At 60.8% G+C, this 15,222-nt stretch overlaps 1 protein-coding gene across 4 annotated transcripts; it reads left to right on the forward strand.

Annotated features, from left to right (window-relative positions):
• Positions 1-1,433: 1,433 nt before the first annotated feature.
• LOC138735170 (2-acylglycerol O-acyltransferase 2-A-like) lies at positions 1,434-12,380 on the forward strand. 4 transcript variants are annotated; one of them, XM_069883074.1, is made up of 6 exons: positions 1,434-1,533; positions 2,499-2,677; positions 6,832-7,036; positions 9,280-9,454; positions 11,012-11,211; positions 12,124-12,380. In XM_069883074.1, the coding sequence occupies exons 1-6, from the start codon at positions 1,440-1,442 to the stop codon at positions 12,276-12,278; spliced, it is 1,008 nt and encodes a 335-aa protein (XP_069739175.1). In that variant the 5' UTR covers positions 1,434-1,439; the 3' UTR covers positions 12,279-12,380. The 4 variants fall into 4 exon arrangements, with proteins under 4 accessions (XP_069739175.1, XP_069739178.1, XP_069739176.1 ...); XM_069883077.1 differs by having other exon boundaries at positions 11,012-11,125; XM_069883075.1 differs by having other exon boundaries at positions 11,046-11,211.
• The last annotated feature ends 2,842 nt before the right edge of the window (positions 12,381-15,222 follow it).

Below are 15,222 nucleotides of genomic sequence, written 5' to 3' on the forward strand. Positions count from 1 at the left end.
CCCAGTACCCCCCCTCAGCTCCCAGTAACCCCCCTCCAGCTCCCAGTACCGTCCCAGTTCCCCCTCTCCAGCTCCCAGTAACCCCCCTCCAGCTCCCAGTACAGCACCAGTAACCCCCCTCCACCTCCCAGTACCCCCCCAGCTCCCAGTACCGTCCCAGTAACCCCTCTCCCAGCTCCCAGTACAGCACCAGTAACCCTCCCAGCTCCCAGTACCGTCCCAGTAACCCCCACTCGAGCTCCCAGTACCCCCCCTCAGCTCCCAGTTCCCCCTCTCCAGCTCCCAGTTCCCCCCGTCCAGCTCCCAGTAACCCCCTCCACCTCCCAGTTCCCCTCCTCCAGCTCCCAGTTCCCCCTCTCCAGCTCCCAGTACCGTCCCAGTAACCCCTCTCCCAGCTCCCAGTATACCCCCCAGCTCCCAGTACCCCTCCCAGTACCCCCCCCAACTCCCAGTACGGTCCCAGTTCCCCCCCTCCACCTCCCAGTTCCCCCCCTCCAGCTCCCAGTACAGCACCAGTAACCCCCCTCCCGACTCCCAGTACCCCCCCAGCTCCCAGTACCCCTCCCAGTAACCCCCCAGCTCCCAGTACGGTCCCAGTACCCCTTCTCCAGCTCCCAGTACCCTCCCAGTTCCCCCCCTCCAGCTCCCAGCACCCCCCCAGCACCCCCCCAGCTCCCAGTACGGTCCCAGTATCCTCCCTCCAGCTCCCAGTACCCCTCCCAGTACCCCTCCCCAGCACCCCCCCCAGCTCCCAGTACGGTCCCAGTTCCCCTCCTCCAGCTCCCAGTAACCCCCCTCCAGCTCCCAGTACAGCACCAGTAACCCCTCTCCCAGCTCCCAGTACCCCCCCAGCTCCCAGTACCCCTCCCAGTACCCCCCCAGCACCCCCCCAGCTCCCAGTATGGTCCCAGTACCCCTCCTCCAGCTCCCAGTACCCCCCCCTCCAGCTCCCAGTACCCTCCCAGTACCCCTCCTCCAGCTCCCAGTACCCCCCCTCCAGCTCCCAGTACCCTCCCAGTTCCCCACTCCAGCTTCCAGTATCCCCCCTCCAGCTCCCAGTACCATCCCAGTAACCCCTCTCCCAGCTCCCAGTACCCCTCCCAGTTCCCCCCCTCCAGCTCCCAGTACCCCCCCCAGCACCCCCCAACTCCCAGTACGGTCCCAGTACCCCTCCTCCAGCTCCCAGTACCCTCCCAGTACCCCACCTCAGGCTCCCAGTAACCCCCCCTCCCCCTCCCAGTACCCTCCCAGTACCCCCCCCCCCCAGTCCCCTTTCCCCCTCCCAGTACCCCCCCCCCCCATTTCCCAATCCCCCTCCCAGCGGAGGGCAGGGGGCAGGGGCGGGGCTGGGGCTTCTCCCATTTAAACCAGTGGCTCCCAGTAACCCCCCCCCCGCTCCCAGTTGCTCTCCCAGTTTAACACCCCCCCCATTCCCAGTAATGCCCCTTCGACTCGCCCCCCTCCGCCTCCCCCTGCGCCGCCGCCTCCAGACCCTCGCCGTGCTCCAGTGGGTCTTCTCCTTCTTAGCCCTCGGTGAGAGAAAAGGGGGGGTCCCCAAAACCCCCTGACCCCCTCCCAGTCCTCCCAGTACCCTCCCAGTATCCCCCAGTATCCCCCCATCCTTCCCAGTAACCCCCCATCCTTCCCAATCCCTTGGGTCCCTTAAGTCAATGCTGCCCCCCCAATTAAATTTGGGGTGCTTGGGGGGGGTGGGTGGCCCTGGGGGGGTCCCCAAAACCTCCCTGACCCCCGCCAGTCCTCCCAGTATCCTTCCAGTATCCTCCCAGTCCCTCCCAGTAACCCACCATCCTTCCCAGTCCCCTTTGTCCCTTAAGTCCATGCTGCCCCCCTCAATTAAATTTGGGATGCTGGGGGGGCAAATGGGTTTTTTTGGGGGGTGGGTGGCCCTGGGGGGGGGTCCCCAAAACCCCCCTGACCCCCTCCCAGTCCTCCCAGTATCCTCCCAGTCCCTCCCAGTAACCCCCCATCCTTCCCAGTCCCCTTAAGGAAATGCTGCCCCTGCCCCCCCCAGTGGGTTTTGGGGTGCTGGGGGGCCAAAGGGGACCCCAAAAAGGGGGTGTCCTGGGGGGGTGGGTGACCTGGGGGGGGATCTTTAGGGTGGGGGTGGTCCCTAAGTGGGGGGGCCCTTCGGGGGGTCCTTAAGGGGGGTCCCCAACATCCCCCCCCCCGCTCCTTTATAGCTGCTCGCAGCCCCCTCCTCCACGGGGATGAATTTTGGGGTGCTGGGGGCGAACGGAGCCCCCCCAAAACGGGGTTTTCGGGGGGGGGGTTGACCCCGAGGGGGGGTCTCCATCCCCCTCCTCCCCCCCCCTCCTGGCCCCCTCCCTCCTCATGCAACCCCCCCTCCCCCCTCGGAGGGTTTTTGGGCTCCCGCTGCAAAACGAAGCAAGCGAGAGAGACGGTTCCTGCGGGGGGGGTTAGCGCTAGGGGGGGGCTATTTTTGGGGACCCCCCCAAAATCTCGGGGGTCCCCCCCAGGCCAGCTGTGCACGCTGATGTTCGTGCTGGCGCTGCGGGGCTCGCTCTGGGTCCCGGCGCTGCTCTACGGGCTCTGGCTGCTGGCGGACCGGGACACGCCCCGCCGCGGGGGGCGCTCGAGCGCCTGGGTGCGCGGGTGGACGCTCTGGCACCACTTCCGGGACTACTTCCCCATCTCGGTGATCCTCGGAGGGGAGGGGAGGAGTGGGAGGGGGTTTGGAGGGTTTGAATGGGGAGGGGGTGGGGAGGAGGGGGTGGGGGGGGGCTGGGGGGGGATCTGTGGGGCTGGGGGGGGATCTATGGGGCTGGGGGGGCCTCGAGGCAATGGGATCTATGGGGCTGGGGGGGGATCTATGGGGCTGAGGGGGATCTATGGGGCTGGGGGGGCGTCTATGGGGCTGGGGGGCATCTGTGCAATGGGATCTATGGGGCTGAGTGGGATCTATGGGGCTGAAGAGCATCTATGGGGCTGGGGGGAGCTCAGTGCAATGGGATCTATGGGGCTGGGGGGGATCTATGGGGCTGGGGGGCATCTATGGGGCTGGGAGGTTGCGCATTGCACTGGGATCTATGGGGCTGAAGGGATCTGTGGGGCTGGGGAGGCCTCAGCGCAATGGGATCTATGGGGCTGGGGGGATCTGTGGGTCTGAGGGGAATCTATGGGGCTGGAGGGACTTCAGTGCAATGGGATCTATGGGGCTGGGGGGGATCTATGGGGCTGGGGGAAGCTCAGTGCAATGGGATCTATGGGGCTGATTGGGATCTATGGGTCTGAAGAACATCTATGGGGCTGGGGTAGCTCAGTGCACTGGGATCTATGGGGCTGAGGGGAATCTATGGGGCTGGGGGACATCTATGGGGCTGGGAGGTTGCACATTGCACTGGGATCTATGGGGCTGAAGGAATCTGTGGGGCTGGGGGGAGCTCAGTGCAATGGGATCTATGGGGCTGGGGGGCATCTATGGGGCTGGGGGGGATCTATGGGGCTGGGGGGACCTCAGTGCAATGGGATCTATGGGGCTGAGAGGGCATCTGTGGGGCTGGGGGGCATCTATGGGGCTGGGGGAAGCTCAGTGCAATGGGATCTATGGGGCTGATTGGGATCTATGGGTCTGAAGAGCATCTATGGGGCTGGGGGAAGCTCAGGGCAATGGGATCTATGGGGCTGGGGGAGGTTCTATGGGGCTGGGGGGAATCTATGGGGCTGGGGGAAGCCCAGTGCAATGGGATCTATGGGGCTGAGAGGGATCTATGGGGCTGGGGGGACCTCAGTGCAATGGGATCTATGGGGCTGAGGGGAATCTATGGGGCTGGGGGGCATCTATGGGGCTGGGGGGACCTCAGTGCAATGGGATCTATGGGGCTGGGGGGCATCTATGGGGCTGGGAGGTTGCACATTGCACTGGGACCTATGGGGCTGAAGTGATCTGTGGGGCTGGGGGGAGCTCAGTGCAATGGGATCTATGGGGCTGGGGGGCATCTATGGGGCTGAGGGGATCTATGGGGCTGGGTGGAGCTCAGTGCAATGGGATCTATGGGGCTGAGTGGGATCTATGGGGCTGGGGAGATCTATGGGGCTGGGGGACCTCAGTGCAATGGGATCTATGGGGCTGAGTGGGATCTATGGGGCTGAAGAGCATCTATGGGGCTGGGGGGAGCTCAGTGCAATGGGATCTATGGGGCTGGGGGGATCTATGGGGCTGGGGGGCATCTGTGCAATGGGATCTATGGGGCTGGGGGGGATCTATGGGGCTGGGGGGATCTATGGGGCTGGGGGGACCTCAGTGCAATGGGATCTGTGGGGCTGGGGGGGATCTATGGGGCTGAGGGGCATCTATGGGGCTGGGTGGAGCTCAGTGCAATGGGATCTATGGGGCTGGGGGGATCTATGGGGCTGAGGGGAATCTATGGGGCTGGGGGGACTTCAGTGCGATGGGATCTATGGGGCTGGGGGGATCTATGGGACTGGGAGGATCTATGGGGCTGGGGGGACCTCAGTGCAATGGGATCTATGGGGCTGAGTGGGATCTATGGGGCTGGAGGGACACCTGTGCACTGGGATCTATGGGGCTGAGGGGGGATCTATGGGGCTGGGGGGACCTCAGTGCACTGGGATCTATGGGGCTGAGAGGGGATCTATGGGGCTGAAGAGCATCTATGGGGCTGGGGGGAGCTCAGTGCAATGGGATCTATGGGGCTGGGGGGGATCTATGGGGCTGGGGGGATCTATGGGGCTGGGGGGATCTGTGCACTGGGATCTATGGGGCTGGGGGGCTCTGAGGGGTGGATTTATGGGGTTCCTGGTTGGATTTGGGGGGTTCTTGAGTGGTTTTGGTGGGTTCCTCGATGGATTTGATGGGTCATCAAGTAGGTTTGATGGGTTCTCGTGTGGTTTTGATGAGTTCTGAGGTGGTTTTGGTGGGTTCGTGTGTGGATTTGGAGGTTCTCGTGTGGATTTGATGGGTTCTCAGGTGCATTTGGAGGTTCTGAGGTGGTTTTGATGGATTCTTGGATGGATTTGATGGGTTCTTGGGTGGATTTGGAGGTTCTCAGATGGTTTTGATGGGTTCTTGGGTGGATTAGGTGGGTTCTGAGATGGATTTGATGGGTTCTCAGGTAGGTTTGGAGGTTCTCGTGTGGATTTGATGGTTTCTCAGGTGCATTTGGAGGTTCTGAGATGGATTTAATGGTTTCTCAGATGGATTTGGAGGTTCTGAGATGGTTTTGACGGGTTCTCGTGTGGATTTGACGGGTTCTCGTGTGGATTTGACGGGTTCTTGGGTAGATTTGATGGGTTCTTGGCTGGATTTGATGGGTTCTGAGATGGATTTGTTGGGTTCTCGGATGGTTTTGATGGGTTCTCAGGTAGATTTGGAGGTTCTCGTGTGGATTTGGAGGTTCTGAGATGGTTTCGATGGGTTCTCGGGTAGTTCTGGTGGGTTCTCGGGTAGTTCTGATGGGTTCTCAGATGGTTTTGATAGGTTCTCGTGTGGGTTTGGAGGTTCTCAGATGGATTTGGTGGGTTCTGAGATGGTTTTGACGGGTTCTCATGTGGATTTGATGGGTTCTGAGATGGTTTTGATGGGTTCTCGGGTAGATTTGATGGGTTCTGCGATGGTTTGATGGGTTCTCGGATGGTTTTGATGGGTTCTGGGATGGTTTTGATGGGTTCTCAGATGGTTTTGATAGGTTCTCGTGTGGGTTTGGAGGTTCTCAGATGGATTTGGTGGGTTCTGAGATGGTTTTGACGGGTTCTTGGGTAGATTTGATGGGTTCTTGGCTGGATTTGATGGGTTCTGAGATGGATTTGATGGGTTCTCGGATGGTTTTGATGGGTTCTCGTGTGGGTTTGGAGGTTCTCGTGTGGATTTGGAGGTTCTGAGACGGTTTTGATGGGTTCTGAGACGGTTTTGATGGGTTCTGAGACGGTTTTGATGGGTTCTGAGACGGTTTTGATGGGTTCTGAGACGGTTTTGATGGGTTCTCAGGTAGATTTTAGGTTCTCGTGTGGATTTGGAGGTTCTGAGATGGTTTCGATGGGTTCTTGGATGGTTTTGATGGGTTCTCGGATGGTTTTGATGGGTTCTCGTGTGGGTTTGGAGGTTCTCGTGCGGATTTGGAGGTTCTGAGGTGGTTTTGATGGGTTCTCGGGTAGTTTTGATGGGTTCTGAGACGGTTTTGATGGGTTCTGAGATGGTTTTGATGGGTTCTCGGATGGTTTTGATGGATTCTCGGATGGTTTTGATGGGTTCTCGGATGGTTTTGATGGGTTCTCAGGTAGATTTTAGGTTCTCGTGTGGATTTGGAGGTTCTCGGATGGTTTTGATGGGTTCTCGGATGGTTTTGATGGGTTCTTGGCTGGATTTGATGGGTTCTGAGATGGATTTGATGGGTTCTCGGATGGTTTTGATGGGTTCTCGTGTGGGTTTGGAGGTTCTCGTGTGGATTTGGAGGTTCTGAGGTGGTTTTGATGGGTTCTCGGGTAGTTTTGATGGGTTCTCGGGTAGTTTTGATGGGTTCTGAGACGGTTTTGATGGGTTCTGAGACGGTTTTGATGGGTTCTGAGACGGTTTTGATGGGTTCTGAGACGGTTTTGATGGGTTCTCGGATGGTTTTGATGGGTTCTCGGATGGTTTTGATGGATTCTCGGATGGTTTTGATGGGTTCTCGGGTAGTTTTGATGGGTTCTCGGGTAGATTTGAAGGTTCTCGTGTGGATTTGATGGCTTCTCAGCTGCATTTTCTCCTCCCAACTTATAGTTTTGGGGTTCCCCTTCCTCCTTCCCCCTTTCTCCCTCACCTTTTGGGGGTGTCCCCTGCCTCGAACCCCTCAGCTGATCCGCACGGCGGAGCTCGACCCCCGCCGCAATTACCTTTTGGGGTTCCACCCCCACGGGGTCCTGGCGGCCGGCGCCTTCGCCAACTTCTGCACCGAGGCCACCGGTTTCGGGGGGCTCTTCCCGGGCCTTCACCCCCATCTCCTCACCCTCCCCTGCTGGTTCCGCCTCCCCCTCTTCCGCGACTACATGCTGGCTGGGGGTGAGTCTTGGTGGGGGTGGGGGGACCCCCCCTGAACCCCAAAAATTCAAGGGAGGGACGCGTGGCACCCCCTGAACCCCTCAAAATCGGGGGGGGGCACCTCCTGGAACCCCCTAGAACCTCAAGTTTGGGGGGTGTCCGCAAGTATCAGGGTCCCCCTGAATCTTAAATATTGGGGTGACCCCCCCACACCCCAGATTTGGGGGGTGCCCACCCCTAGGACCCACCCCAGACCCCAAATTTGGGGGGCCCCCACCCCTAGGACCCACCCCAGACTCCAAATTTGGGGGGTCCCCCACCCCTAGGACCCCTCCCAGACCCCAAATCTGGGGGGCACCCACCCCAGACCCAGAATTTGGGGGGCACCCACCCCTAGGACCCCCCCCAGACCCCGAATTTGGGGGGTGCCCACCCCTAGGACCCCCCCAGACCCCGAATTTGGGGGGCACCCACCCCTAGGACCCCCCCCACACCCCAAATTTGGGGGGCACCCACCCCTAGGACCCCCCCAGACCCCGAATTTGGGGGGCGCCCACCCCTAGGACCCACCCCAGACCCCGAATTTGGGGGGCACCCACCCCTAGGACCCCTCCCAGACCCCGAATTTGGGGGGTGCCCACCCGTAGGACCCCCCCAGACCCCGAATTTGGGGGGCACCCACCCCTAGGACCCCCCCCACACCCCAAATTTGGGGGGCACCCACCCCTAGGACCCCCCCCCAGACCCCGAATTTGGGGGGCACCCACCCCTAGGACCCCCCCCAGACCCCAAATCTGGGGGGCACCCACCCCTAGGACCCCCCCACACCCCCAAATTTGGGGGGCACCCACCCCTAGGACCCCCCCAGACCCCGAATTTGGGGGGCACCCCCTCAATATGGGGATCCTCCTGCACCCTAAATATTGGGGTGCACTCCTAGGACCCCCCTCAGACCCCAAATCTGGGGGGCACCCACCCCTAGGACCCCCCCGGACCCCGAATTTCGGGGTGCAGCCCCCAAATACGGGGTACAGCCCCCCAAATACGGGGGTGCAGCCCCCTATTCCCCTCCTACACCCCAAAATATGGGGGTGCAGCCCCCCAGATAGGGGGTACAGCCCCCATTACCCCTCGTGCACCCCAAAATATGGGGTCACAGCCCCCATAATCACTCCTGCACCCTAAAATATGGGGGTACAGCCCCCCAAATAGGGGGTCCAGGCCCCTAAATAGGGGGTAGAGCCTCCAAATATGGGGGTACAACCCCCATTACGCCTCCTGCACCCCAAAATATGGGGGTGCAGCCCCCCAGATGGGGGGTACAGACCCCAAATATGGGGGTACAGCCCCCATTGCCCCTCCTGCACCCCAAAATATGGGGGTGCAGCCCCCCAAATAGGGGCTCCAGCCCCCATTACCCCCCGTGCACCCCAAAATATGGGGGTGCAGCCCCCCAAATAGGGGTTGCAGCCCCCCAGATAGGGGGTCCAGCCCCCATTACCCCTCGTGCACCCCAAAATGTGGGGTTACAGCCCCCATAATCACTCCTGCACCCTAAAATATGGGGGTGCAGCCCCCCCAAATAGGGGGTCCAGGCCCCTAAATAGGGGGTGCAGCCTCCAAATATGGGGGTACAACCCCCATTACCCCTTCTGCACCCCAAAATATGGGGGTGCAGCCCCCCAAATAGGGGGTGCAGCCCCCTATTCCCCTCCTACACCCGAAAATAGGAGGTACAGCCTCCAAATATGGGGGTACAGCCCCCTATTCCCCTCCTACACCCCAAAATATGGGGGTGTAGCCCCCCAAATACGGGTTGCAGCCCCCATTACACCTCGTGCACCCAAAAATATGGGGGTACAGCCCCCCAAATATGGGGGTGCAGCCCCCTATTCCCCTCCTACACCCCAAAATAGGAGGTACAGCCTCCAAATATGGGGGTGCAGCCCCCTATTCCTCTCCTACACCCCAAAATATGGGGGTGCAGCCCCCCAAATAGGGGTTGCAGCCCCCTATTCCCCTCCTACACCCTAAAATATGGGGGTGCAGCCCCCCAAAAAGGGGTTACAGCCCCCATAACCACTTCTGCACCCCAGAATATGGGGGTGCAGCCCCCCAAATAGGGGGTACAGACCCCATTGACCCTCCTACCCCCCAAAATATGAGGGTGCAGCCCCTTTAACCCCCCGATACGCGGATCTAGGTGCTGGGGGGGACACCCTGATTTTGGGGTTACGGGGGGGGGGGTCCCCCCGATTTTGTAGGGCTGGTGTCGTCGGAGAAGTCGAGCCTGGAGTTCCTGCTGAGCCGGGAAGGGGGGGGCCAGGCGGCCGTCATCGCTTTGGGGGGGCCCCCCGAGTCCCTGGACGCGCACCCCGGGGCGCTCACCCTCCAGCTTTTGGGGCGCAAGGGATTCGTCCGCATCGCCCTGGAGCACGGGTCGGGGGGGGTTTTGGGGTGCTGGGGGGGCCCAAAGTGAGATTTGGGGGTGCTGAGGGTCCCCTAGGGGGGATTTGGGGGGCTGGAGGGTCCCCGAGGGGAGATTTGGGGTGCTGGGAGAGGATTTGGGGGGCTGGGGGGGGATTTGCGGGTGCTGGGGGGTCCCCAAAGTGAGATTTGGGGGTGCTGAGGGTCCCCTAGGGGCGATTTGGGGGTGCTGAGGGTCCCCGAGGGGGGATTTGGGGGGCTGGAGGGGGCACAAAGGGGGGATTTGGGGGTGCTGGGGGACCCCAAAGTGAGATTTGGGGGTGCTGAGGGTCCCCTAGGGGAGATTTGGGGGGCTGGGAGGGGATTTGGGGGTGCTGGGGGGTCCCCAAAGTGAGATTTGGGGGTGCTGAGGGTCCCCTAGGGGGGATTTGGGGGGCTGGAGGGTCCCCGAGGGGAGATTTGGGGGGCTGGGGGGGGATTTGGGGGTGCAGGGAGGGGTCCCCAAAGTGAGATTTGGGGGTGCTGAGGGTCCCCTAGGGGAGATTTGGGGGGCTGGAGGGGTCCCCAAGGGGAGATTTGGGGGGCTGGGAGATGATTTGGGGGGCTGGGGGGGGATTTGGGGGTGCTGGGGGGTCCCCAAAGTGAGATTTGGGGGTGCTGAGGGTCCCCTAGGGGGGATTTGGGGGGCTGGGGGGGTGCCCAAGGGGAGATTTGGGGGGCTGGGGGGGGATTTGGGGGTGCTGGGGGGTCCCCAAAGTGAGATTTGGGGGTGCTGAGGGTCCCCTGGGGGGGATTTGGGGGGCTGGAGGGGTCCCCAAGGGGAGATTTGGGGGGCTGGGAGGGGATTTGGGGGTGCTGGGGGTCCCCAAAGTGAGATTTGGGGGTGCTGAGGGTCCCCAAGGGGAGATTTAGGGGGCTGGAGAGGGCACAAAGGGGAGATTTGGGGGGCTGGGAGAGGATTTGGGGGTGCTGGGGGTTCCCCAAAGTGAGATTTGGGGGGCTAGAGGGTCCCCTAGGGGAGATTTGGGGGGCTGGGTGGGGATTTGGGGGTGCTGGGGGGTCCCCAAAGTGAGATTTGGGGGTGCTGAGGGTCCCCTAGGGGGGATTTGGGGGGCTGGAGGGTCCCCGAGGGGAGATTTGGGGGGCTGGGGGAGGATTTGGGGGTGCTGGGGGGTCCCCAAGGGGGGATTTGGGGTGCAGGGGGGTCCCCCAAATCCAAGGGGGGGTCCCCAAATCCCATCGATACCCAAGGGGATCCCCCAAATCCTAGATGCTTCCCATCCATCCCTTCACATTTTGGGGTGTCTCGGGGGGGATCCCCCAAATCCAGGGGGGTCCCCTAAATCAGGGGGGGTCCCCCAAACCTTAGGGGCTCCCCAAACCCCGGGGGGGTCCCCCAAAATCCACGGGGGGCCCCCCAAATCCCTTCAATACCCCCATCGCTCCATCACATCCCAGCGTTTCCTTCTCCTTTCGGGGTGTCCTGAAGCCCTAAAAGAAGGAAGGGGGGGGGGTCAGAATTTTGGGGTGACCCCTAGGGGGGGGACCCCCAAAAATTTTTTTTTTTAGGGTCCCCCTGGTCCCCGTTTTTAGTTTTGGGGAGAACGAGCTGTTCGAGCAGGTGGCGAACCCCCCCGGCTCGCGGCTCCGGCGCCTCCAGCTGCGGCTCCAGCGGATTTTGGGGTTCGCGCTCCCCCTTTTCCACGCCCGGGGGGTGTTTCAATACAGCTTCGGGCTCCTCCCCTTCCGGCACCCCATCCGCACCGTGGGTGAGCCCCCCAAAATCCAGGGGGGGACCCCAAAATCCATGGGGGGACCCCAAAATCTCTATGGGAGGGGGTGCACCCCAAAAAAATAAGTGATAGGATTGAGGTTTTGGGGGTCAAGGGGGGAATTGGGGAGCCCTGAACCCCCTCAAAATCCATCCTGGGGTGGGGTTAGGAAGGGGGGGACCCCAAAAATCGAGGGGGGACCCCAAAATCTCTATGGGAGGGGGAGCACCCCAAAAAAATAAGTGATAGGATTGAAGGGATTGAGGGTTTGGGGGGGCTGGGGAGGAATTGGGGAGCCCTGAACCCCCTCAAAATCCATCCTGGGGTGGGGTTAGGAAGGGGGGGACCCCAAAAATCGAGGGGGGACCCCAAAATCTCTATGGGAGGGGGTGCACCCCAAAAAAATAAGTGATAGGATTGAGGTTTTGGGGGTCAAGGGGGGAATTGGGGAGCCCTGAACGCCCTCAAAATCCATCCTGGGGTGGGGTTAGGAAGGGGGGGACCCCAAAAATCGAGGGGGACCCCAAAATCCTTAGGGGGGACCCCAAAATCTCTATGGGAGGGGGAGCACCCCAAAAAAAAAGTGATAGGATTGAAGGGATTGAGGGTTTGGGGGGGCCCTGAACCCCCTCAAAATCCATCCTGGGGGGTTGGGGGGGGGTTGGAAAAGGGGGGGACCCCAAAAATCGAGGGGGGACCCCAAAATCCATAGGGGGACCCCAAAATCTTTATGGGGGACCCCAAAATCCCTATGGGGGGGGACACACCTCATGGGTTTAGGTGCCTCAGATATTGGGGTAAGGAGCCAAAAAGGGGGTGCGGCTGCTTTTGGGGGGCTTGTACCCCCCAATTTGATTTTGGGGGGACCCCTGAGTGCCTGACCCCCCCCTTTTGATCCCCTAAAAAAAGTGGGGTCCCCCCTGGAGCTGCCGCGCACCCCGAATCCTCCTCCCGAGGCCGTGGAGCTTTGGCATCGCCGGTACCTCAAGAGCCTGAGTGACCTCTTCGAGGAGCATAAATTGGGGTACGGGGTCCCCCCAGATCGACACCTCAGCTTCGTCTGAAGGGGGGGACCCCAAAATCTAACCCTGCGCCCCAAAATCTGAGGGGGGACCCCAAAAAGTCTTGAGAAACCTCTTCAAATCTGGTCTAATAAAGCAGCTTGGATGGAGGCGTCGTGGTTTTGGGGTTCAGGGGATTTTTGGGGTTCGGGGGGTTGGGGGACCCCAAAATCGACACCTCAGCTTCGTCTGAAGGGGGGGACCCCAAAATCTAACCCTGCGCCCCAAAATCTGAGGGGGGACCCCAAAAAGTCTCCAGAAACCTCTTTAAATCTGATCTAATAAAGCAGCTTGGATGGAGGCGTCGTGGTTTTGGGGTTCAGGGGATTTTGGGGGTTCGGGGGGGTTTGAGGACCCCTAGGTTGAGATCTCGACTTCATCTGAGAGAGGGGACCCCAAAAACGCTCCCTGCACCCCAAGATCTTGAGGGGGGACCCCAAAAAAGTCTTGGGGAACCCTCTGAATCTGATCCAATAAAGCAGCTTGGATGGAGGCGTCGTGGTTTTGGGGTTCAGGGGATTTTTGGGGTTCGGGGGGGGGTTTGGGGACCCCCAGATTGAGATCTCGGCTTCGTCTGAGACGGGAGACCACAAAATCTAACCCTGCACCCCAAAATCTTGAGGGGGGACCCCAAAAAAATCTTGGGGAACCCTCTAAATCTGATCCAATAAAGCAGCTTGGATGGAGGCGTCGTGGTTTTGGGGTTCAGGGGGTTTTGGGGTTCGGGGGGGGTCCCAGAAGCAGCTTTTGGGGTTCAGGGTGGGCCCCAGGTTAGTTTTTGGGGTTCATGGGGGTCCCAGGGCAGGTTTGGGGGTTCAAAGGGGGGGGTCCCCACTTTTGAGGTGCAAAGGGGGGGGTCCCAGTGCAGCTTTTGGGGTTCATGGGGGTCCCAGGGCAGGTTTAGGGGTTCAAAGGGGGGGGTCTCCACTTTTGGGGTTCAGGGGGTGCTCCCAGAGCAGTTTTTTGAGGTTCGGGGGGGTCCCAGGGCCGATTTTGGGGTTCAGGGGGGGCTTGGGGCAGGTTTTGGGGTTCAAAGGGGGGGTCCCCACTTTTGAGGTGCCTTGAGGGGGGTCCCAGGTCAGTTTTTGGGGTTCAGGGGGGGTCCCAGAGCAGCTTTTGGGGGGTGGGGGGGGTCCCAGAGCAGCTTTTTGGGGTTCGGGGGGGGTTCCCGGTCAGTTTTTGGGGTTCAGGGGGGTCCCAGGGCAGGTTTTGGGGTACAAGGGGGGGTCCCCACTTTTGGGGTGCAAAGGGGGGTTCCCAGAGCAGTTTTTTGGGGTTCGGGGGGGGTCCCGGGGCTGATTTTGGGGTTCAGGGGGGGTCCCAGAGCAGCTTTTAGGGGTTCAAAGGGGGGGGGTCCCCACTTTTGAGGTGCCTTGATGGGCGTCCCAGGTCAGTTTTTGGGGTTCAGGGGGGTCCCAGAGCAGCTTTTGGGGTTCAAAGGGGGGGTCCCCACTTTTGGGGTTCAGGGGGGGTCCCAGAGCAGCTTTTGGGGTTCAGGGGGGGTCCCAGAGCAGCTTTTTGGGGTTCAAAGGGGGGGGGTCCCCACTTTTGAGGTGCCTTGAGGGGGGTCTCAGGTCAGTTTTTGGGGTTCATGGGGGTCCCAGGGCAGGTTTGGGGGTTCAAAGGGGGGGGTCCCCACTTTTGGGGTGCAGTGGGGGGGGTCCCAAGGCAGCTTTTGGTGTTCAGGTGGGGTCCCAGAGCAGCTTTTGGGGTTCAGGGGGGGTCCCAGAGCAGCTTTTTGGGGTTCAAGGGGGGGTCCCCACTTTTGGGGTTCAGGGGGGGTCCCAGAGCAGCTTTTTGGGGTTCAAGGGGGGGTCCCCACTTTTGGGGTTCAGGGGGGGTCCCAGAGCAGCTTTTGGGGTTCAGGGGGGGTCCCAGAGCAGCTTTTGGGGTTCAAAGGGCGGGTCCCCACTTTTGGGGTTCAGGGGGGTCCCAGAGCAGCTTTTGGGGTTCAAAGGGCGGGTCCCCACTTTTGGGGTTCAGGGGGGGGTCCCAGAGCAGCTTTTGAGGGTTCAGGGGGGGGTCCCAGAGCAGCTTTTTGGGGTTCGGGGGGGGTCCTAGGTCCAATTTTGGGGTCCGGGGGAGGGGCTTGGGGCAGCTTTTGGGGGGGTCCCCACTCTTGGGGTCCCTTTAGGGGTGCAGAGGGGGGGTCCCCCCCTTTTTTTTTTCCCCCCCTCCCCCCCCCCCAGCTCCTCCTCCCGCCCCAAGGGGGCAAAGTTCGGGGGTGTCGCGGCCTGAGCTGCAGGTAGGTTGGGGGGAGGGGGGGGGGGAGGGGGGTAAAAAAGGGGGTTCAGGGGGGTCCCCGAAACTTTAAGGGGGTCCCTTGGGCCCCCCCTTTACTTGGGGGACCCCCAAATTTTAACACCCCCCCCCCCCCCTTAGGGATGGGGGCGAAGCGCTGGGTGCAGGCGCTGAGCGTCGCGCAGTGGATGCTCACCTTCCTCTGCCTCGGTAGGGAAGGGGTTAATTCCTTAATTAGGGGGGTAATTAATTAATGGGGGGTGTAATTAGGACGGGGAGGGGGGTAATTAGGAGGCTGGGGGGGTAATTAGGAGGTGGAGGGGGCTGCTAATCCCTGAGGAGGCTGTTAATCCATGGGGAGGGGGGAGTTAATCCATGGGGGGGCGGTTAATTAGGGGGGTTAATTAGTTAATTAGGAGGTTAATTAGGGGGTTAATTAATTAATTGGGGGTGTAATTAGGACGGAGAGGGGGGTAATTAGGAGGTTGGGGGGGTAATTAGGAGGTGGAGGGGGCTGCTAATCCCTGAGGAGGCTGTTAATCCATGGGGAGGGGGGAGTTAATCCATGGGGGAGGGGTTAATTAGGGGGGTTAATTAGTTAATTAGGAGGTTAATTAGTTAATTAGGAGGTTAATTAGTTAATTAGGGGGTTAATTAATTAATTGGGGGAGTAATTAGGACGGGAAGGGGGGTAATTAGGAGGTTA

Source organism: Phaenicophaeus curvirostris, unplaced genomic scaffold (genome assembly GCF_032191515.1).
Source record: "Phaenicophaeus curvirostris isolate KB17595 unplaced genomic scaffold, BPBGC_Pcur_1.0 scaffold_519, whole genome shotgun sequence".
Lineage (NCBI taxonomy): Eukaryota > Metazoa > Chordata > Aves > Cuculiformes > Cuculidae > Phaenicophaeus > Phaenicophaeus curvirostris.